The sequence below is a fragment of the Agelaius phoeniceus genome, chromosome 2 (genome assembly GCF_051311805.1).
Source record: "Agelaius phoeniceus isolate bAgePho1 chromosome 2, bAgePho1.hap1, whole genome shotgun sequence".
NCBI lineage: Eukaryota > Metazoa > Chordata > Aves > Passeriformes > Icteridae > Agelaius > Agelaius phoeniceus.
Genome location: NC_135266.1, coordinates 51,739,730 through 51,763,735, shown reverse-complemented (window position 1 = coordinate 51,763,735; position 24,006 = coordinate 51,739,730). Strand labels below are relative to the sequence as shown.

The following is a 24,006-nucleotide window of genomic DNA, read 5'->3' as shown; positions in this document are numbered from 1 at the left end:
TGTAGGAAGAAGGAGGAGAACTGGGCATAATCAGAGGAAGCAGAGAAACAGAAAATTTGATTATGAATGAGAATGATATACACTAAAATAAATTAATTTCAGTGCTTTTTCCTTTTGTGACTTAGGAGAAAAGTGGTTTTAGCACATCTAAGACTCTTCTTAGAATGTATGCATGAAACTTGTATTGCAAAGCCTGTAGTATCCCAATAGTTCATGAACCCTGATTCCTCTTCTTCTGTTCAGTCCTAGATTTTGTTTTCTTTATTTTCTACTGCTTTTCACAGTACTGCTCTTCTCAAATTAATAACTTAAGTTGTAAAGGCAAAGTTAGGTCTTTCTATAAAAATTTTGTTAAAATTATCAGATGACAGATAAAATACAGAAAAGTATGTTGTGAAAGCAAATATGCTCAAGAATGGAGACAGCTTGGAGTTAACTGATTATTTTTCACAATAGTTACTGCATTTTTTAAGTATTTTCATTTCTCACATGCCTCAGCAGGTAATATAGGATAATTTGATAACTGAAGAATTTATTAGGATAGCCTGCTTTATAGAAAGCTTAGATTCACTTGACCTTTTTCATGTTTGCAGATGACGAGAAATGAGATTGTTTCATTAGTGTCATAAGCACTTTGGTGATGTATCTGTTCAGGATTCATTTACCACTCCAAGCTCTTATAAGCAGGGATATGGTGACTGTAGCTCGTTCCTTTTGTTTTGGGCTGTAAAAATGTCTTCCATTTCTCTTGTGCTATTGATAACATTGTCTGTCTGTTTACTGTTCCTACAAAGACTGTTTGATTTGAAAGACTTGTACAGTTCAGGAAAATAATTTTTAGAACCAATATATGTTTCATTTCTGGATAATGACACACAGAAATATCTACACTTTAGGACTTGTAATAAACCAGCCAGTAACACTTTATTATTTGATAGTTGTCTCTAGAGCTGAAATGCAGTTGATGAACTTTTTTTGTTTTTAAGTCATGCTTATGAAGAGAGGTCTTCACACTGTCTTCTTTGTTTTCCTGTTAATGGTAATGTGGTTCCAATTACTGTGACTGCTTGGGAAAGGACATTTTACATATCTCAGATTTGAAAGAAGACAGATCCAGTTGTGCTCCCCTACTCACTGCTTGTCTGTCAGTCATTTTAGTATCCTTTGGTGCCCATCTCTGCTGTTGCCATTACTGTGTCTTTCCATCCTTTGCTCTTCTAACAAAAGCTCCCCTGAGCTTTGCACTGAAGCATGCCTGATGGCCTGCAGGCAGCTTAATGGAAGCTCCTGTAAAACAGATGGAAAGCCATGTATTTTTCTAGTATCATACTTAGTTTAAAACAACTGCTGGAAATACATTTATAGCAGTCTTTGGTATGTGAATTTTAATATATTAATAGTTTTTATGTAGCATTCATTTGCTTATAAGGAAATGCAGATTATCTTGTGTGGGTTCATCCTTCTTGTCTTTTGAAGGGAGCAAATGTTTTTTTGTAAACAGCAAGCTCAGTATTAGCCAACAGTATACTCTTACAAAATCCTGGGCTGTATTATCAGGACAATAGTCAAGACATCAAGAAAAGTCCAGTCTCAGGATATCCAATACAAGCAAAGTAGTGATAAACTGGAGTGACTGTAGAGGAGAGCCACCAGAATGGTCAGGGCTGGAGCACTTGCCCCAGGAGAGGGGCTGGGGGGTGTGTTCAGCCTGATCTCTCAGGTTCCTGACAGCAGTATCCCCAGTGCCTCTGGACAGGTTACTGGGAAGATGGAGCCAGGCCCTTCACAGCAGGGCATGGAAGAGGTATGAGAGACTGTCAGTTAAAACAGAAGATTCTGACTTGGTCTTAAGAAAATCTTTTTCACTCACAGCATTACTGTGAGCAGTCTCCATCCTTGAGTTTTCAAGACCCCAGAAGCTAAAGCTTTGAAAAACCTGGTCTGATTTCATGGATGACCTGGTTCTGAACAGGATGTTGGACTAGATACCCCCTGAAATCCCATCCAACCTCAATTATTTAATAATTGGTTTGTATTTGTATTATTGAGATCTTATTTTTAAGGAGTAATTTCACTAAAGAATAAATGGAATATTGCACAGCAATATGCTGACCTCTTATAAATGATTGCAAGCACCAAGACCATCCATTACGTTAATTATTAGGGGAAAAGGTAGTTTGCTGTCCCTCATTGCTAACTGTAGCACTTTTAGGAACATGTCCTTGAAAGATAACAAGGTATGCCTGTACCTTGAACTCTGCTTATCAGGAAATCAAACCTGTTGTGTGTGATATAAAGGACATACCAATCCTTTGCTAAATTATGGCAGTTTGTACCCTAACCTTCTCACCCATTCTGCTCAGCTCTCAGTAGGGAAAACGGAGGGGGAGTAAGCAGTCTCTCTGGTGGCACAGCAGTTACCAGCTCTGTCTGGTGGTCTCCAGTTAGCCCCACCTCAAAAGATTTGTCCCTACCTTCTCATTTCTTACCCTATCCTTTTCCAGGAAGCTGCAGTGATAATGCTTCCTTTTCTAATTTTTTCCTTGCTGATCATCCATTTTTTTTATCACGGAGTAAAACAGAATTTTAGTTTTTATATTATTGACTTCATAAAAGTTACATTTACAGAATTAAGAACTTAAATATTTGTATGTTTATTTTTGACTGTTTTAAGGAGGTATATGGCATTCCAAACATTTTTTCTTCTTCTTGTAGTTGGTAGTTGCAATGCCCTTTAGATTTTATTTCTTAAAAGGAGAGGGACATTTAGTTGCTGCTCTTGTCATTTATGTTACTGCTGTTCTGTCAATCATTTGACATTGACTTTTTCCCTCTTTGCATTATTTGAATTAAAAATCATACAGTAATTATCTTTTGGTAAGTACATATATACATATAAAGTATCTTAATGAATTATCTATTTAATCAGAGGAACAGGAGCATATACCTCCAGAAATAATTAATTCTATTTAGGCTAGCAAGTAATAATCACTCCATGTGGAATCACAAGAAATACGAGAAAGCATTTATATTGATTTAACTGTATATTTGATTAAATATAACCTCTCTGGCTAGTGGGAGGGAAAAGTTTAAAGAGACAAATTTTTGTATGTTTTATCCAAGAGGAAAAATCAATTCAGACAACAGACTCAGAGTCTTTCTGTAACTGTTGACTCCAATCTCTTAATTTTCTTGAGCACCAAAAAACAATGTTTGTAATGTTTGTAGTGCAGTAATGATAATGTAATGAAAAATTTTTGTAGCTTCCAATATCAGATCTGTTCAAGTCTGTTTTATCTGCTACAACAGCAATTAATTGCAATTATTTTCCAGAAACACAAGTACTATAATAGTAAAATAGTAGAATCTTTGGAAAAGCTAATACTTGGTTTAAGGAGGTAAATTGTGGAATCATTATCAAAATTGTACAGTATCTTGAAAAAATTATTATGAACAGCAGAAAAAAATTATCAAGTCAGGCAATTCCAAATGTATGCTACAAACTTGGAACTTAGTGTAGAGAAATATTAAAAGTTGATGCTTTCATTTCTTAATGTTAAATATCAAGAAACTTGCTGGCCTTTTCTTCATTCAGATCTGTTTTATATTTCTCATATCAAAACCTCTCACAGTTACAATTTCAAGTAATTATTTTCCCATTAATCAATATACATTACTGGGGGATAAGTCTCTGTACTATTCCTTGACTTTTTGTTGATTTAGTACAAAATTCAGCTTTTATTAGCATGGCTTTTTTTTTTGCAAGGAATGAAGTAAACCAAGAAATGAAAATTAAAATAATGGTTTAATAAAGTAAATGGTTTGGGATGCCATGATAAATCAAACAGAGAAAAGTATACATAGAAAATATGACTAAAGATTTAATGAGATTTTAATAAATGTACTTTGGGTTCTTTCTCTTGGATTAAAATATGTACCATAGACAAAATCATATTGCATTGCAGGGATCCTTTTCAATCTGTCACTTCAAAGTGATGGTTTTTTTAAATTAAGTTTTTATTTGTTTGAGCAAAGATGTTGATTAGGCAATGGGAAATTTAATCATGCTTGTTCTGCTGCTCGTCCAGATGTATGGTCCACCTCAGTTCAGCATGTTTCTCATACTTCCAAGATCCACAACTTCTGCCATTTTATGTGCTAGTGCACACAGATGCAAAAGATAATTTTGTGCAGTGTATTGAGGCTGTGCCAGAAACAATAGAACTCTTCAGCTTCTTCTGACTTACTTTGGCTTGAGGTGCTGATCCCTGCACCCTTTAGCTTGGCTATGTTTCCCTTTTGGATTATTGTCCTGAACTTAGGATACATTTATGAAACTCTTTCCTCTGGTATCTCTTCACTAGGCTTCAGAGAACTCATTTCATAGCCTTCCTGTTTGAAAAAGATGGATCTTTAATCTTTCTTTGGGCTATTTTGAAGCTTCATTCAAGGGATTTTGTGAGGTGGTAATTTCCATTTTTGGATTCCCAAATTAGGTATCGCTGTGCCTACATCTCTGAAATACCTGATCTGGTAGGTATTCTCAGACCAGCGATGTGTTTCATGCTTCTATATTTTTAAGCACTAAAAACATAAATGGGAACACAAGGTTATGAATCTTGACTAATTTGTATAGGCAAAGAGAAAAGCAACTACCATTAGATTCCTAAAAATTCCTGAGGTGACTGTTCTCCTATTTATGTATCTAACAAAACAAGTTTTGAGGAGGAAACAGTGAAATTATATCACATCCTTTATTATATGCTCACTCTTTTCTTCAGGCCCTTTCTTTTTGTTAAGAATGCTGTCACATCCTTAATAAATGAATGTATACTGGTAAAGTTCAGTTAGGTTATTTGAATATCTTTTGCATTTATTTCATTGCATCTTTTACATTTTATTCAATTTATTTCATCTCAAATAACAGAAGAGTCAATAAATATGCTGCTTATTTAAACCAAAAAACCTACAGTCTAAGTGAGCAGACTAAGTATACAGAGGCAGCACTGTGTTATTGCAGAGTAGCAATTGCACCCTGCTTCATTTTTTGTAAGAAAGGCATGACAGGAGCTGCTCTTCAGTTTTTTACAGTTGCCCAAAATAAAGAATGCACTTTTAGTAAGTGAAAGGCTATATTTGATGCCCATCAGAGCTCCAGGATTGAGAGGAAACTCCCTAGTGAAGTTTTATTAGGAAATTCTCATGACTGGGGCATGACTCCCAAGCACAGGCTTGGCAGAAGTGGTCTCTGCCCAGTAGTCTTGAAGCTGTGTCTTTGTGCAGGGGAGAATCTTACATTTCACAGAGTGAGAGTCAAATAAAAGAAAGCACAGTTGCATAGTCCAGAGAAAGAGAAACAAAGATGGATTTCTGTCCCTGTCAGTCAGCATCATTCAGCAGATACATTTAAGGCTTTCATTCTTGTAGTGTAGTGTACACTGGCATTAGTCTACTTAGGGTACAAAGGGTCCTACATTTTGAAGAACTCCTATTAATTGCATAAGTGATTTTGGGTTTAGGTGTCCCAAAGCTACAAGGAGTGGAAACCAACTGTGTATCTTGCTGAGTGTGGATGTTTGAAACTAGCATTTCCTATAAACTGCAAAGTAGAATGGGGAAGTTTTTTTTTGACAGAATGAGGATCAGAGGCCAATACTAAATAAATGCTTAGGATGCTGCAAAACACAAAAATCTGCTTTGAAGCAAGCAGCTTTAAACAAAGCTTCTAAGCTTTCTCTCTCAGATTTTACTGAACCACATGCAAAAGTACTGTATGCTTAATTACTTGATACGAAGCAAATGTAACATCTGGTAAGAACTTGAATGTTAAATCAAGTTTACCCTTTAGTGTCTAAGCTATGTGTTTCTGGATTTATTTTTTTTTAATTACAACCTGAACCAGGAATATTTTACTGAAAAAAAATCTCAGCATGTTGTTTGGGAAAAACAAATTTTAAGTGAAAATTATTTCAACAAACAAATTTTTCATTGCTTAAACAGTTTGTAAATGACATGTTTCATCTGGTGTTTAATCATTATACTCAGAGCTTTTGTTGTTATTGGAAGTATTTAAATCTGTTGTTACGAAGTGCATTGTTATTTTACACCAGCTTAGAAATAGTTTAATGTATTTCATTGACATGAATGAAGTAATAAATACTACAAAAAACTGAAAATGCCTATAAAGTTGGTATAAAAACTTCATAAAATATGTATTTTAAAATGAATGACAGATTTCTTACCCATTTTCCAGTAAATATTGAAACAGACTTTCATTTTGTGAAATCAGCCAGATACATGACTAATCAGACTTCATCTGAGTGCTGCAAAAGCTGAACAATGAAAGCATTTGAAAACTAAAGATCCAAGTTCTTAGATTTTTAATTATTTAGTGAGTAGCATGTGAACACAAATCATGGGAAATTTTTGATTGTTCAGAAATAACGCAACCAGTTTTTAGTACCAAGGATCAAAAAGAGAGCCAGTGGAATCAAGATCCTTTGTGTAGCCTTGTTTGAACTGGGGTCTGGCAGTTTGCTGCATGTATGGACAGGATTTGTGCAGTCTGTGACAGACTGAATTTGATTGAGGTCTTTCTAGACCACTGTTATTCCTTCTGTGACTCCAGTTAGCATAAAGGAGAGTAAGGAAAATTAATTTGTGTACTTTTATACTTAGGTTGGGGCACTTTGGAAGTGAGGAGGCCTGAACAGGCAGACTCAGTTGCAGAAGGTGAGAAAGTTAAACTGGGATTTGAACCTCAAATTGCAAGAGGTATGGATGGGTAGGATTTGAGGAAGGATGCCAATTAATGCATTAATGGATAGGATTTGTGGAAGGATGCTAAACTACAAGAGTGATAGAGGAGTAGAGAGAAATCCAGAAGGGCTATAAGATAGGAATGGAGGCTGAAGAGGCTATGAACATAGAAAAGAAAAAAAACAGATGTCCTGGGAATAAAGAATGAAAATAGAATTGGAATTCAAGAGATGTCTGGGCTGGTGCTGGGACAGAGAAGGAGAAGGTGAGGAGCACGAGGGGGCATGTCGGGGCTGGAAGTAGGAGGTTTGCAAGAGGACAGGTTAGGGAGGAAATGTCTTTAAGTTTCTTTGCAAATTTGGCACTGAACCAAAGCACAGACATTTGTACAAATATGAGTGTATATTCTAATTGCCTTAAAGATCTTAGATCTGGAACTGACCCAACTGTGGACTCCGTGTGATTTCACAACATACAGGGGTTTTTTTCCATTTTTAAACTGGAAAATAATTCTGAAATATATCCCACAAAGCTTTAGGTTGGTATAATCTGGTTTACAAAATTATAAAATTGTAAAATTAGATTTTCATGTTATATCATTCTGGTAGGACTTTCTTTGTAAGATGCATTATTTTTATTTACTTGCTTGGCATTGTTTCTTTTCAACAAGTTTAGTACTAGGATTTGTCAATAAATTTTACAAATTTATTGTCTTCTAATGTACAATTGTTCAATTACCTTTTTAAGGAGTACCGCTGTACATCTCAGGTTCTGTAGGTGGGCAGTTTATAGTTCCTCCATTCAAAAAGACTTGGTTGCCATATTTTCTTCAGTATCCAGACTGCATGATTTTACCATTAAATCTTTCTGTTTGCTCTCTGGTATACATATTTTGACATGTTATTATATCATTATCCACTACTTGAAAAACAAGCTTATCTGATTAAAAAATCTTTCAAACCTAACAAAAGAGACTTCAAGTCCCTCTCTGAGTATTCCCTCTTCTCCTTTACTCTAGTAATAATTTTTTATAAACATTATATCACTGCATTAGCAAGCTTCAGGCATCATTGACTGGTCAACCTAATGTCAGAGAGACATAAAGGAATGGAGAACTCATTCTAGATGATTCTTACATGTGAAATTTTTTTCATTAGCTCAATCTGTTATTTCTCTTTGATTCCCAGCCCTCATTCTTCTGTGAGACTAAAAACTCTACTCTTTCATTATATCAAGTTTGCTAAAATTTCTTCATGGAGAAGAATCCTGCAGACCCGCATTCCACTGTTTGTTTTTTTCCATAATAGTAGTATTAAAGCATAGGGTGGTTTTGGTTTGTTCTTTTTTTTTTGTTTTGTTTTCCCTCAGAGACCATCTAGGCAGATAAAGGAATGTATTTCAGCACATTGTGTTACATGACTCTGTACACACATGCACACACACTTGGGCTGAAATAGTAGCCAAGAAAGCAGAGATATTATTTGGCCAAGTAAAAGCAAATATGACAAAGAAACTCTGAATGGTGCTGTGGTGAAGGAGTTACTGGTGAGATCAACAGTGTAGTAAGGTTAAAGGAAAACTGACCCATCATAACCTTGTCAGTGAAAAACTGGCAAGATCATGCTCATGTAAGCTACTTCAAATTTCCAAAACAAAGGATAAAACTTCTTTCTGAAATTACTGCTCATAATTGGGTAGAGAAGCATGCTCTGAAAGCACTCAGTTGATTGAATCATCAGAGAACTACAGACTTCTCCAGCAAGTACTAATCCAGAGCAGTATGGATTGCCTCTGTTCATGCGTATTTCCAGTGTGCCAGCTCAGTACAGTGCAGGTCATTGAAGCTCAGTGGTTGAAGGTCTGAGGCTGTGTACAGGAAGGCATTGTTGTTTGTTTTGTGTTGAAGGTGTGAATTTGTTGTTGGAAGTCAATAAATATAACTAATAATTAAATTAAATTTGTGTGTTTCATTGCATTGTTGGCTGAATGACATGTATCTTCATTAAGACTTAACTATTTTGGACCAAAGCATTCTTCCCAGGATTATAAACAATGTGTAAACCAAGACAGATTTAGTGTCATGTCTGCAGCCCCTTGTGTGCAAAGTGTGGAGAATTCTAGAGTGCTGAAATTTTTTTGTGTGGTAAAATGGAAACAGGAAAATGTAGTTAGAAAACAGTGATGAAAATATCAGCACTGGAAAAGCATCCCTAAGCAAAAATGACTGAAGTAGTCGATAGGTAACTGGCATTTAGCAGCTAGAGTGCCATAACTCTGTTTGAGAACAAATGTCATGCTATTAAAAAAAAAAATTGTTTTTAAAAGAAAAACTTTAGATGAGCTCAGTATGCATAACTTCCAAGCTCTGCTCATGCAGTGAGGAAACAATCTTATTCATGCATTGGACTATTTATACATAGATGGCTGTCTACAGAGCGATTATCAGGGACATCATAATGACACCTGTTTGTTCTGTTCAAATTAATTCCAGTGAAAATTATTCTCTCTTTGTGCCTTAGAAACATTCCTACATCTGAAATCCTCAGGGAAAATATTTGAAGTAATCCCCTTGGTTTTGTTAAACACTCTCCATCCCACCTAAAGGTTAGGTGCTAAATAGGGTGGAATTGTGTTGCAACTGTTATTTGACAGATGACAGCTAACACAACAGCCATGCTGGGTTAGAGTAAAGGTTTATCTGGCAATCCTGCAATTTGTTGGGAAGTGGCTTCAGAGTGAGAAGTACCATCTTGCATTTAATGGTTCTCAAAGGACTTCTCTGCTGCAAGTTGCTCAGTATTCTCTCAAATAAGTGTTATTTTTTAGCATCCACAGCATCTTATGGTAAGGAATTCCACAGCTTTCATGCATGAAGAGCAATTTATATTTGTTCTCATTCTGCATCGTTAGATGACTTCTCATTCATCTGCTGGAAAATACAGTTGATTCCTATCTCCATTCTCCATTCTCATGATGTGACAAGCCCCTTATTCCTTCCTTTTCCTTATGCCATCTCTTTTCCAAGCTGTAGGGTCCTAGCTTGCTTAGGTGCTTTATTCCACACAGTGCAATTGTGTGGTGTGTGATGTTGCTGCATGTCAGAGGTAACCCTTCCTACCCTTCTCTGATGCTTTGACACTTCTGTTCCTTGTGAGGTGAAGTGCTAGAATGGTTGTCAGCATTCAGTAATGCAGGCAACAACATGGAATTGCCAAGCTACACAGTGAGTTCTGTATTATTTATTTCTTCCACAGCAGTTTCCAAAATGTTTGTTTTTACCATTATTTAAAACTGAACCAAAGTTTTAATGGTTTTTTCAAGTACAATAAATCCCAAGATCTCACTTATGAATTAAAACAGTCAGCTAGGTGTTCATCATTTTATGTATATGGTAAGAAGCTTTTTTAAAACCTGTGATTTACTTTGCATATATCTCTTTTGAATTTCATATGTTATTTAATGCAAAGATTCATTAGATTTTCTCCTGTTGTTCACATCACCTATATTTTAATCTATCTAATGTTATAGTATTCTATCAGCAAACTTTTGTGAAATCTTATTTTTGAGATTACCTGTTAAGTAGAATGAATGAAGAAAAATAGATGAAGTCTGCTTCTAAGTGGAATACTATTTTTCCTTTTAAATACCTTATAGTGATTTTCTAAAAATTATACTTCATTTCTGTTTTTTGAGAAGGATCTCTGATTCTGAGTGACTGTGGAAATAATTACACCATTGTGTTCTGACTTTTCTTTATATCTTTGGGTATGGAAAAAGCAGTGTAGCTGATACCCATATGTCTCAAAGGGTGCACCACTGATATCACTGATGTCTAATGCCACTTCTCCCTATCACATGTAACACATGGTGGTAAAGAGGGAGGACAAAATTTCATTAGTGTCTCTCCAATGAAAACACTTCAGTGCATGCATTTGTCTACCAAGTAGATTCACATTGATCTAACTCCTTAAGAATAAGGAAAATAAGATATGCTGTAAAGTCATTGTCATTTGATTCTGCATTAACAACGTATTTAGAAAAGCCATTGACAGAGTTTTCCACCTACTGTGTTGTATTGCCATTATAATATTGAATTTTCCTAATGCTGTGTCAAATACAGGTTACAGTAGTTACATACTAATACTTATTAAGGTCTACAAAATACTGTATTAGTTTTTGAAATTTATATTTGTGGTGAACAGAACTAGAATATATTCCAACTTTGCTTATTTTTGAATTTTCAAAGCTTTTTTTTTTCATTTTTCTTTTAGGTATAGACAAATGCAGCTTGGCACAGAAAGCAAAGTTGCTGAACTTCTTCACCAAAGTAAGTTAAAGTCCTTTGAAACTGAACATGTTCAACTCATGCAACAAGAAACAGCTAAGAATCTTTCACAGTGCCAAATGGAATGTGAGAAATACCAGAGAAAGTTGGAGGTATGTTATATAAAGAGACACTTTACAGGGCATTACATAGTTGTTTTCAATTTGAATGTAAAGTGGAAAAGCTTGGAGAAAAAGTAACAACATGGCATGGCTGAATTAGTATCTCCACCAAATAGTGGTCAAATGACACAGAAGCAGAGTCAAATGACAAAGCTTACTATGTTTGATCAGTTTAATGGAACACAAGATCACAGGGAGAGGAAAAAGCAAAACAATCTCTCATGGAAAGATATTAAAGACAGAACCTCATTCATATGGGGTTTATTTATCTGCTTGTATCACAGAGCTGCTTATGTCAGTCTGTGTAAGAATTGTAGGGAGAGAAGACAGTTTCACCAAAAAAAGTATGGTGAATTCAGTGTCATTATTTGCAACTAGGATCTGTAATAGTATTGTTACATAATAAAATAATAAAATATTTTTTATTGCTATACAATTTCTGGAATAAATTTTTCACAGCTAAAAAAGTCAAGGTGAGCATGGTGTATACAGCATTGAAAAGACCTAACCTTGCTAGTCCTAGCATGATGGGTTACCTTGGTGGGATGCCAGACACCCACCCAGTCACTCTTTCCTCCTCCTGAAGAGGATGGGAGTGGGGTGAATAAGCTTATAAAGAGCATGGGTTGATATAAAGATAGGGACATCACTTGCCAATTATCATCATGGGCAAAACAGACTTGACCTGGGGAAAACTAATTTCACCTATTACCCATTGACACAGGATGGATGGTGAGAAACAAAGACAAAAAGTAAAACATCTTTGCCCACCCTGTTCTCTTTTATTTTTATTTCCCTCCCTCATTTCTGACTCTTGTACCTCCCCCTTCCAGTGCAGTGCAGGGAGGGATGGGAAATAGGGGCTCAAGTCAGTCCATAACAGCGCCTCTCAGGAGGAGTTTCCTCCTCACACTTTTTTATCCTGCTCCTGTGGATCCTCTATGTCCTGCAGCTTCCTTCAGGAGAAACTCTCCCTCCTATCTGGGCTCTCCGCAGGTTGCGGTACCTTCTGGGGATGTCCACCTGCTCCAGTATGGGGTCTTCTATGGGCTGCAGTGTGGCCATCTGCTTTGGTATGGTCTTTCATGGTCTGCAGGCAAGCAACCTGCTCCACCATGGGCTTCAGAGCTCCATGCTGTGGCAGCTGGAGCACCTCCTCCCCTCCTCATGTCACCTCAGTGTCAGCAACGTGGCGCTCTCTCACTTTTTTCCCCTCACTTCTCACTGCCATGCACCATTTTTGTGCTTTATTAAATACAGTTTCCTTGAGGTGCAGCACCTTTGGCTGAAGGACACAGCCTGGGCACCTGCAGCCAATGCACCTGTTTATGTGGGCTTTAACCACTTGGGCCTCTTCATCTCTACAAGCTTAGAATTTATCATCTTTAAAACACACTGTTCACTTATTTTAATCTTGGAAATGTGAGTATGCCAAGAGAACAATTACTTTAAAACCACATTTCTTCACCTGTCCAAATTTAGTCCCAAAAAAATATCACAGAGTCCTAGTTATGAGATTAAATGAGATTGGTAGTGTATGTTTCAAAGAAATGTCAGGATACAAACTGGAAAGGACAGAAGAAAATTATTTGTATGGCAGCCTTTGTTTTTTGGGGAAAGGATGCCAATCTTCAGATCCCCACATTTCTAGTGCTAAACCTGGCTAAGTTGTTTATGAAAAGGAACTACAGAGTGGCAACAGAATTAGAGAGCTTCAGATAGACTGTAATTTCTTGTTTTGTCCGTATCAGGACATTCAGATCCTGGCTGATGGGGTTAGTTGTGGTCACAAGCACTGGGAGTGCCAGTTTTGCTATACTTAGAGGTTGCTAAATAAATTTTTAATTGCACAGACATGTCTAAACTTAGACAATGTAGTTCAATTTGAGTTATATTTTCATTTTCTTTGTGGAAATTTTTTGATCTGACAATAACTCAAATATTTGGCATTCAATTCTACTGACGCTTTTGGCACTTGTTTTTCTCTTTAGAGAGACACTTTTAAATTCTTTCATTTAGAAATATGCACTTAAGTGCTCTTTCATTAAGAAATATTCTTGCAGAATTTAAATATTTGATGTCTGAAGCTTTTATTTTTTGTTCCTTTTGACTGAATTCTTGGGTTTTTTAAATTTTCTCTCTTATATATAGCATTAATGTACTAAGGTTTTTTCCTTACCATTACAGGACATTAGTCTTTATCAATAGTGTAGGCACTGGTATCTTGTGGCTCAACTACAGCTTTCTGGACTAACTCTTGCTTTTATTTAGGGCATAGAGTAGTTTCTCTTGCTAACCTAGGAAACAGATGGTTTTTATGTTGCCCATTTTTAACATATACATTTATTTCTTCTGTGACACTGGACTGAACTTTTCATATTCAAGTGGCTTGTGTCTCTAAGCATTGTGAATTCTTTCGTGGTTTCGACAGTGACTCTGGTATTACTGCTCTGCACACTGTGCATATATTTCTGTACCTGCAAATCTATATTCAGTTGTCATTCTGAATGTTTGTGATTTTTACTTGGAAGTTAGTATGAAATTTCACAGCAGTACCACTTCGTTATTACTTTACCTGTTTTGGTGGGATTTTTCTGCAAAGTATGTAGATTGCTACTTTACATATCAAGGACTTTCTTATTCCAGTTTGGTGTGTTTATTTGGTCCATGTTTTTTCCTATTATCAAGCACTTTATCAAACTTAAATTATTATACAGGCCTTCATAGCTTTTCATTTTGAATATGAGAGTGTTTTGTTTAAGCTTAGTGGATTAAGTATTTACATAAGTCTTGAATGTTGATAGCATATTACCTTTTATTAATAAGTAAGTAATAAGACTGGTATGGCTTTAATGGCAAATTTTTGAATTTGTATTCTGCAAAGGAATCTTCATAAATTGATGACTGAAATCAGAATCCAGTTAAAGCAACAAAAATTATTGCCTTTATGCTATTTTGACTGCTGTGTGTAATTTTTTTTAGATGTTACCTGTCTTTTCCTAAGTTTCCTTTAAAATTCTTTTAGCTTTTTCAGACAGCTTCTTAGAATTAATAAGGCCTCAGCAGATAGGCCTGAGATCTGAGAGTTTAATCTTTGCAAGATAATATTATTGAAATAATAACTGCTTTTTAAATTACTTAAATCTTTGCTGTTCAAAACTTACATCAAATATTTACTATCATACCAGTACACATTTTACATGTATTTTGCCTCTTTCAAAAATCACTGTAATGCTGAATCCCTGATCTTTCCATTATTCATTCTCACAGGTGCTTACAAAGGAGTTTTACAGTCTTCAGTCTTCTAGTGAAACCCGCATTATTGAACTTCAAACACAGAATTCTGAGTTTCAAGCGAGACTAGATACTTACGAAAAGCTTGAAAAAGAGCTTGATGAGATAATACTGCAGACAGCAGAAAGTAAGTTCTGTTACAAGTTGTTTTATCTGTAGGTGTTTCTGGCATTACAATATCATTTTTCTCATGACTTGGAAAGAATTACAGTGCCTGTCATTCTTCTTTGTTATGCCTGACAAGTAAAAGGCAGTAATTATTTTGATAGAAAATATTAATGGCAGGTTTCTAAGTGTACCTGTAAATATGTATCAAACATCCGTATGTTTAAGTTTGTGCTTATTGAAAATCAGCTCAATATTCAGTCATTTCTCTTTTCCTTATTCTAATTATCCATTATAGTTAGATACATTCTTTAGCATTTGTCCATTATTTTAGTATATTTTAAATGTCAGAGAGCCCTCTTTGTTGACAGGCAAATACAGGTTTTGTATTTCATTACAGTGATTAATGTGAATTTTTTAACTAATTGGAAGGAGGAAAAAACCTCTTCCTTCTGTTGAATTAATAACAATTAGACATTAAGTAGTTGCTTGTGGCAGCTCAGTCTGTTCCAAGTACTAAACCATGGATTAAATTCTTACCTGATTACTCTTGAAAATTTTTGTCTCTCATTTGCAAAAATTAAAATTTTCCCAAACACAGCAAAATTTGTGTAAAATCTCTTTTTGGTTCTTAGCCTAAATCAATCCACAAAGCAATTAATTTCTAATTTGAAACTCTGACTCTAATCTTGAAATCTTTTAGCCAGTGTGTAGACAGAGTAGGATATTCTAAAATTTCAGACTAATTCAGCTGTCATCTTCTCCTTTTCTCCTTCTTCCTCCTTCAAAAAATAGTCACAATTTATAAAGTATAGAAGATTATTGCATAAGCTTTATATATACACAGTAGTGTCTGGTAAAGTGTGCATTATCAAGATGTAGTAATGTTAGTGACCAGACTGCCCATGCTTTATTCATTTTATCCACTGCAGCCTGTACTTAGAATGGCCTGAGTACCCAAAAGTTCCAGTCTGACCATAAGCATGTTTGCTGTATACACGCTTCTATTTTAGTCAGTAATGCATTTTTTGAAGAGTGTGTGTGTATATATATATATATACCTGCCTAAGGAGTATTTATGTATTAACACAGAATTTTTGGACCTTACCTTCATTTTCTTCAAGGAGAAAGTAGAGTTCAGAACACTGGTTTTTGTTTACATTGGTTTACGTTTTCTGACGCATCTTGGGACAGCAGTTAAGTTTTTTGCCAGATCATTCTTAACTTCTTCTTAAATATCTATTTTAATTACAATTTACATTCTATGCTGCAGAATGCTAAAGAAAGGAAAGTTTCCAAATGAACTGTTATTTTAAAATATAGTGACTTTATTTTCTGATTTCCTTGGAGAAAAAAAGGAGTCATAGCTTAATATTATTTCAATATACTTTCTCTTTAATACTGAACTTGCTAATTCAGTGTATTTGATATAGAAAGTTAAGACTAATACTAGTTAAGTCTAGTATATTAGGGAAAACAGAAGAAAAAAAGTAATTTTTTTAATAAACACTTTGAAGGAGAAGATAGATTTACTTCATCCTGCGTCTCAAATTATGCCCTGATAGTCATCAATAGGTAAAGGTAGAAAAATAACTGAAAGGAAGTATAACTATTTTTCAAATCAAGTGTTTTCTGGAAATACTTCAGTCCATCTTTCTTGGAACATAATTTAGACTGAAGTATTGTGTGGAAGACAATTAGAGTTTTCTACAGATTTTAGTGATAATAAGGATTATTCTTCATTCCTGTGGTCACCTCTTTATATTTAAATAGCATATAATGCTTTTTACTTCATCCTGAGTCATGAAGCCTCTGCTGTTTTACACTATTTGGGGATGTCAGTGAGGGTTGGGTTCTCTGGACTTTTTAATGAACTGTGTATTTATTTACACATGTGAGATGGCTTTTGTCATATAATATATTATATATATATATATATATATATATATATTTATGCACTTTTTTTTCCCTTTGGAAAATATGCATGTGGAAGAGATCACTGAATTTTTACTGTTACTCCCTGATCATTATGCCTCACTTTATTAATATTGAAATGACATGAAACAGCTTATTCAGGAAGCTATCAACAATTTATATAGCCACTTCTTACAGTGCCTAAGAGGTTTCCACATGAATAGCAGTAGTAAATTTCCTTGGCATTTGTCTATTCTTCCTTTCCAGGGTACAATCTTCATGCTAGGGTGTTTTTGTTGTAGACTAGTTGTTTGCTTTTTCTTGTTTCCATTGCTTAGTATCTTTCTAAGAAAAAGACTGAACCCATCTGTATCCTCACAATGGCACATCCTTGCTGAGTAGCATAAGAAACTGTCATTAAGAAGTGTCCCCTAGCTTATAAAATGTAAATTTACACCACAAAGTCAAGTGAAGAGTCTGGAATGTTGTAAGAGAAGAGAAGCACACACTGATACAGAATATTATTTTGATACCTACTACATTTCCAATTTCTTTTGTGTTTGTCTTCCTGATGTGACATTTACCGGGCACTAGAGACAGATCTGAATTTACAGGACAGGATCTTACTGATGTTTTCCTGAGACATTTGACACTGAGTATGTAACCAAAAAGAAGGGTATTAACAAAGGCAGGATAAATTATTCTTTATGTTTTTCTGAACCAGAGGTGTTTACAGCACCTAAGAAATCTCTGTCATATTTAAGACAGCTCTGAAGTGCTGGTGTCTTTGTAGTGCCACATTAGTAAACATTTTCTGTCATACTTACTGAAATTTCTATATTGTTTTTAATGTACTAGATATGTGACTTACCACAGGTGCTCTTCTAGAGGCTTTTCTCTTCCTAAATGTGTTTTAAGAATCCTTGTTTAAAATAGTATTACAAGGGTATTAGACAAGTGAGAAAAGAAGTTACAGCATTTTGCAAGTTGTTGAGAAATGGAGGTATTTCTGATTTTGAGGCACTTGAGCATTAAGAAAGATGAGTCAGATAGGACTCACATAATTTCCTACATTTGTTTCTCCTGTGCCCAACTATTTGATTCATCAAAGCTTTTGTGTGGTGCCTGGGCTGGTGTTTATTGTTCTCCCTCCTTCTCTCACACCCCTGCCGCTCCCATTTTTCTCATTGTCCCCCTTTACACCTCCTCTCTGTCCCACTCTCTCTGCTTCTTTCTATTTCACACATACACTTACTCTTTTTCTTTTTCTTTTTTTCTTTCCCTGGCCCACTTCATCTTACAGGAGAGCGGAAACCTGAATTCCAGAACTTGAAATATGAACGTAGACATTTTAATCTTGCTGCTATTGGGATTTCCTTTCAAAGCAATTATAATCTGTTTCAAACCCTTAGAAATGTGTTTTCAGAAATCAATCACCAATGGAAGCAGAGATTTTTTTTAATATTTCTATTTTGCATGTACTTAAGAATCTCTCTTTTGCCCTTCTCTGAAGAAATGGATGGCATTTGTTTTCATCAAGTGTGCTGAAATTTCTGATCACCACAGCCTTTCAAAAACCATAGTGAGCAGCTTCGCTGTGACATCAGCTTCCTTTGCAACATCAGATGTGTCCCTTCTGGTCCCATGGACTTTGTTATGTCCTGTCACCTTAAACACTTCAAATTTTGTCTTCCTCTACCTTCTCATGTATGCACTGAGAAATAATTATTTAGGTTAAAAACTTAAGCAACCTAACTTTCTACTGCTGAAGTAAACTTATGCAAGTAGTATGTATTTTGTGACCATACCAACAGTATGAATATTCAAGATAACTGAACTATTTTCCTTTACTTTTGTATTCCATAAGTCTTACGTTAATCATAAAAATGAGAAGTGTTTTAAGTAATTAAAGTGTGGCACTGAATTTGATGTTAATGGTGAAAAAACCTGTTCCACTCAAGCCCAGAAGGTTACACCAACTGAAAATTTAGTTTCTAGAAAAATGTTTTTGCATGTTGAGTTGTAAACAGAATTGCTTAGAAGTTTATAAGTTCTGGCACTGTTCTTCAACAGCACCTTTCTGCATTTTTTTGCAGTGGAAGATGAAGTTGAAGCTGAAAGGGTTCTCTTCTCATATGGATATGGTGCTAATGTTCCTACAACAGCCAAAAGACGACTAAAGCAAAGGTAAAAAAAGAGTACTTCATGAATTCACTTGTTCGAGATAAACTAAATGAAGATTATGTGCATTATGTTTTTTATTAGAATCCAGCCAGTTTGATTAACATGAAGAGGTTTTTTAATGGCTTAAGTTTACAGGAATAGATTGAGGACTAGGACCTGTTAATGTAGTTGATACATATGAATGAGCATATTTTTGTAGGTCATTTTAAAATCCCTTCTCATTGACTTTTAGAAAGATTATTATAATTGTATAAAATTAAGCAGCTGTAAAAACAGATTAGTTACATTGTTTACATTTATATAATAGCATATGCATTATTAATACCCTAAAATCATTGTATTTAATAGTAAGAAAAACATATCTGTCAGAATATTAAGAAGGACAGTGGTTCAGAGCATAACTATTTTATCTTCACTAATACAGGATCGTATTCCACTTGCATTTTTTTTTTAGTTTACTCTGATTTGGTCAATTTGAAAATTTGATCAATAGACTAAAATGATGCATAGGTGAAAAACATGCCTCTTGATCATAGTCATTTTGAACTAATAAATTTATATTATGCATTGTCTTTAAGAAATAATAGTGACATTTGAATGGCTCATTGTGAGCTTGTGTGTAGTGGCTGTGACTCACTTCTCCCACACAACTAACAACAGGGTAAAAGGAAATGACCTCAGGCTTGCCAGGGGAGGTTCAGGTTGGACAAGTTCTTCACAGAAGTGGTTGTCAAGTATTGGAATAGGCTGCCCAGGAAGGTGGTGGAGTCACCATCCCTGGAAGGTGAAGAGTGTGCAAAAAACTTCATGACCCTGTTGCACATCTGGTTTAGAAAACTGTTGAGAGCTCTATAGCACCATTTCCTAAAGCTTCAGTTTATTCCTCTTTTGTCAATAGTTTGGGCACTTCTCTGAGTTTCCACTTTGATCCTTCTTTTTCCTCACTTTATTAGATTCAGTTTAGATTATTTACACATATGACAACTCTGTTGAATTTCCTTTGAATGCTGAATCTGATGATCAGGCCAGGATTTCAGATATGCTTGGAAGACACTTTCTGAGCTTAGAAGCAGCTCTATTGGAATGACTCATATACTCCACTTTTGTTCCAAAAGGCATTGACTAATAAACTGACTTAATCCTTCATAATAGTGTTGGAGACTTCATAGGATTTCTTTATCTTTTAGAATTAAAAAGATTTAAAAAGCCATAAAAGACTGTGTATGGTTTACCTGTTGTTTTGATTCAAGGAAAACTGCCAGGCCGATAATGTGTGTGATGCCTTTAGCTGCCAAAGTTTTTAAAAGCAAAGACTCTGACACCATTCTCTATTTAACACCATTAAAGAAACACAGATAAATTTTCTGCTCTCTAGGATTGCTTAAGGAAAGACAATCTATTACAAATGGGAATAATCTTCTTTCTGGAGTCCACTACCTGCTCTTTAATCCCAGACATATGGGATCCTAAATGAAAAGCTCCTTCAAGTTCACATCATGCACTTCAGTCTCTCAAAGTTTGTACAAAATGGACCTTTTCAGGCAGTGTGGGATCTATACTTCTTTGGCCACTTGCCAGAAACAGCTCCTTCATTACTTCAAACATAGGCATTGTACATCCTTAGTACTAAATTGAGCCTGCCTGGGAGCGCTCTGAAGCATCAAGACCAAATGGCCTGTAGAAACCTGTTGCCATAAAACAGTTCTCAGTGTAGGATAAACTACATGTGAACAACATATTGGCAGTAATTTGCTTGCCCATGCTGACTTCTCAGCTATGTCTAGGAACTGCTTGGGAAGTGTTAATGAAAGAATACAAATCACTACCAGGATGACTTTGGTGGTTTGCTAACAAGGAATTACCACATTTTTGAGCACTGCATAATTTTCTAGTATAGTTGGAATCAAATGTTTCCAGCATAAGATGCCTTTGCACATCAGTCCCTTTGTCTCTTTGTTTTCAATTCAAACTAGTTAAAAAACATACTGAAAAGTATGCCTGAAAGGTGTACTTGTGTTATCCTTAAATATTTGCAAATTCAGGTGAAGTTCACTGAGTAGTTGAAGTCTGGAAAATTACAACGGGCTGCATTCCTAAATTTGCCATGGGAAGGTATCCAAGTTTTCACTTACACTCTAATAGCTACTAGTCAAAGAAGTGGTTCCTTTCTCTTTTGTACTAGATGAGATTAGTGCATGAAAGAGTATGTTTATAACACAGATAAAGATTATTAAGACTTCTGCCAAATCCAGAAGTCTATTCCATTTTACTGAGGAAGAGATGGATGTTATGACTCGTCAAATTTTCAGATAAACTTCATACACTCATCTAGATTTATGCACACTTAAGCCTGAGCTTCAAGTCAGTCAATCTGCTTTAGACCACTCTACCCTCATAGATTCTGTATCAGAGTCAGGAAATGGTTGTGGTGTTACTCAAGAACCACCTGGATGCAGTCCTGCACAACGGGCTCTGGAGGTTGGACTGGATGACCACTGTGGTCCCTTCCAACCTTGCCCATTCTGTGATTCATAAGAGTTTGGAGGACTAGGTTAGATGTCTGCTAGTAGGCTCTGCAGTGCATCTTGAATCTTCCCTTTCCTGCCCATGGACCTGTGCTCTTGAATAGATTCAAAACTCTTTGATTCTGGACATAAAGCTTGCAAGAGGTTGAGGATTTAATTTTTTAACTAGGTTGTTTAAGTAGGTCAATAATCCTTTGTCTTCAAAGTTAATCTGTGACTCCACATAAAAGTTTATTTAAAACAAAATTGGCAATAATATTAAATTATTTAGCATATTAAATGTCAGACAAAACAATTTTGCCTCTCCTTTGAAAGTGATAAAATACTACATTTTAAGTGTTTTGCTGCAAAACATATATTAATGAGCATCTTTAAACCATTATTTAAGTTAGAATTAAAATGAGTTTGTAAAATTGCTAAAAAGTAAATAATCATAATTAGATGAAGGATTTTGACAGTATTTCTACAGTTGTGTAGTATTGGACAAATTGTAATTACTATGCATAAAATATTACAATAGCATAACTTTGGGAATGTTATTTTAGTGCTGTTACATTTTGTAATATTTTCACTGTTCTTCTAACTTTGACTATGCAGCATGTTTAACTATATAGTTTATATATGTTAATATTTAAGCATTGGTGAAAAATTAAGGCAATCAAATTCTGAAGTATAAATGTTAGAATTTCTTTTGCCTATCTTGGAAAAAATTCAAGTTGAGCTTGCTTTTTACTGGCACAGTGTTCACTTGGCAAGAAGATTGCTGCAGCTAGAAAAGCAAAACTCGTTGCTTGTGAAAGATCTGGAACATCAGAAGGAACAAGTAATACAGATTTCACAAGAGGTAAATCATTATTACACAAAAATTCAAATATGTAGAAACATTGCAGAACAGCAGTTCATAAAATGAAATCTTTTCTAAATAGTGTTTTTTATCTATTTGATGTTAAAAAAATGGCCTCATAATTAACCAAAACTCCATGATAGAAGTTTTCAAAGAAGTTTATATTCTGTTTTGCAACTAATATTGAAAGGAGAATTACTTTACAGGCTAAACAAGAATGTCAGCCAGACAGACAACGTTTTGATTTCTGAACAGAAGAACAGCCAGCCAAGCTAGTTTGTTCTGTTTGATACTTAATTGTTCAATGAATGCATCACTACTTCTTACACAGCTCTTCTGTTAAATCACTTTTGAAGATATGTAACAAACTTCAGCTTGAAAGGTCCCAGAATTAGGGCAAACTAATTTTTTAAAAAATCTTTAAATCATCTTTTAATGTTTCTCATAGGAACGAAAGGACAACTAGGTTTTCTATTAGATGATGCCACCATATGTAATTTGTAGGCTTACTATTTCAGGAATGGTAACAGCTTAACAGTTTGATTTTTAAAGCTACAGTATTTACAAATTAGAATTACTACACCCAAGTACTTCACAGAGTGAAAATACTGAAATTTCTGCATATTTTTGAATTACTTGAATTTTATAAATTGTATGTGTATATATATGTTTATATAGATTATTTCAGTGAAAGATACATGAACAGTGAAGTTTGGGGATTTTTTAACCAATACTTTAATTTGTTATGTATTCTTAGGTATATCATGGTAATTTCTATTTGACTAAAACATATTCTTTCAGGTTCTTACTTGGAAGAAAGGAAATTGGTGAATCCATTGTTATCCTTGGTATTCCTCCATATCACTATTCTTTGTCTTAAATTGTTCTGTGTTTCACTTCAATACATTTCTTTACCCACAGTAGTTTTTTACTTGCTTCACTGATGAAAGATTCAGTATCTCTGACCTTAGTTCAAATTCCTGCAGCTTTCCACAGGAGCATCTTCAGCTCATTTTTATCCTGTCATTACATTTTTGATCTTTTACCATATAATTGTATAGATTAAATCATAATACAATCCAGTACAAAGTTAAACATTGTTTTTTTGTGTAAAGTTTTAAAACTTCTCTTTGCTGTCTTTACATGATTTTTACTCCCAGCTATTGTTTTTCTTGATTTTTTTTTTTAGAACAAACCAGGGATCCTGTAGACTACAGCATGCTTAAGTAGCCCATTATTTTTCTTTCCACTGACAGTTTGTTCAGTCACCTAGATGAAGTCTAGAACATGGATAAAAAGCTGATGCAAAAGTGATTTTTTCAGCTTTTGGTTTGAGCTTGGCTCAAATACTGCTACTTAAGTGCAGTATTTATTGTACAACCTCTTCAGCTTTTTAAAGGAGGGAAGAAAAGACCACAGTAAATCAATAAGACCATAAACAGAGGCATTGACTCTACTTTTTTTTAATCAATGGAAGCTGTTACATTAAAACCCTTGAAAACGCAGATTAGGGGAGGGTAGAGAGTAGTATCATTATTGCAGTGAAAATAGCACACAATTAGAACAGAAGAGTGTGAAGATAGTGTACTAGTAATCAATTTGAAGGAGGTGTGTTTCCTTATTTGTAAATGTAATAAAAGGTTAGGAGTTTATATTAATATGCAATTGGTAAAAAACAATAATATCCAATAATAATTCAGTAATAATCAAGTAATTGTGCTTAATAAGTTAAACATTTATGGTAGTTATACCTTTTTTTTGCAGCTTGACAGAGCAAATTCTTTGTTGAACCAAGCACAACAGCCATACAAATACCTCATTGAAACTGTGCAACAGAGAGATTCTCAAATAAGTCTACAGAAAGAACATATTACACAACTTGAAAAAGATTTCAGGTAATTAAAATCACTGATTCTTGTTTTACTTTCTCTTAAA

General features: G+C 34.9%; 1 protein-coding gene across 2 annotated transcripts in view; it reads left to right on the top strand.

Annotated features, from left to right (window-relative positions):
* The window catches only part of PIBF1 (progesterone immunomodulatory binding factor 1), a 106,296-nt gene that overhangs the window by 52,286 nt on the left and 30,004 nt on the right, over positions 1-24,006 (top strand). For both annotated transcript variants that reach the window (XM_077173616.1, XM_054655026.2), the window contains exons 11-15: positions 11,031-11,196; positions 14,476-14,626; positions 18,615-18,705; positions 21,969-22,071; positions 23,836-23,966. In XM_077173616.1, coding sequence (XP_077029731.1) covers positions 11,031-11,196; positions 14,476-14,626; positions 18,615-18,705; positions 21,969-22,071; positions 23,836-23,966 — 642 coding nt within the window. The remainder of the gene's footprint in view (positions 1-11,030; positions 11,197-14,475; positions 14,627-18,614; positions 18,706-21,968; positions 22,072-23,835; positions 23,967-24,006) is intronic.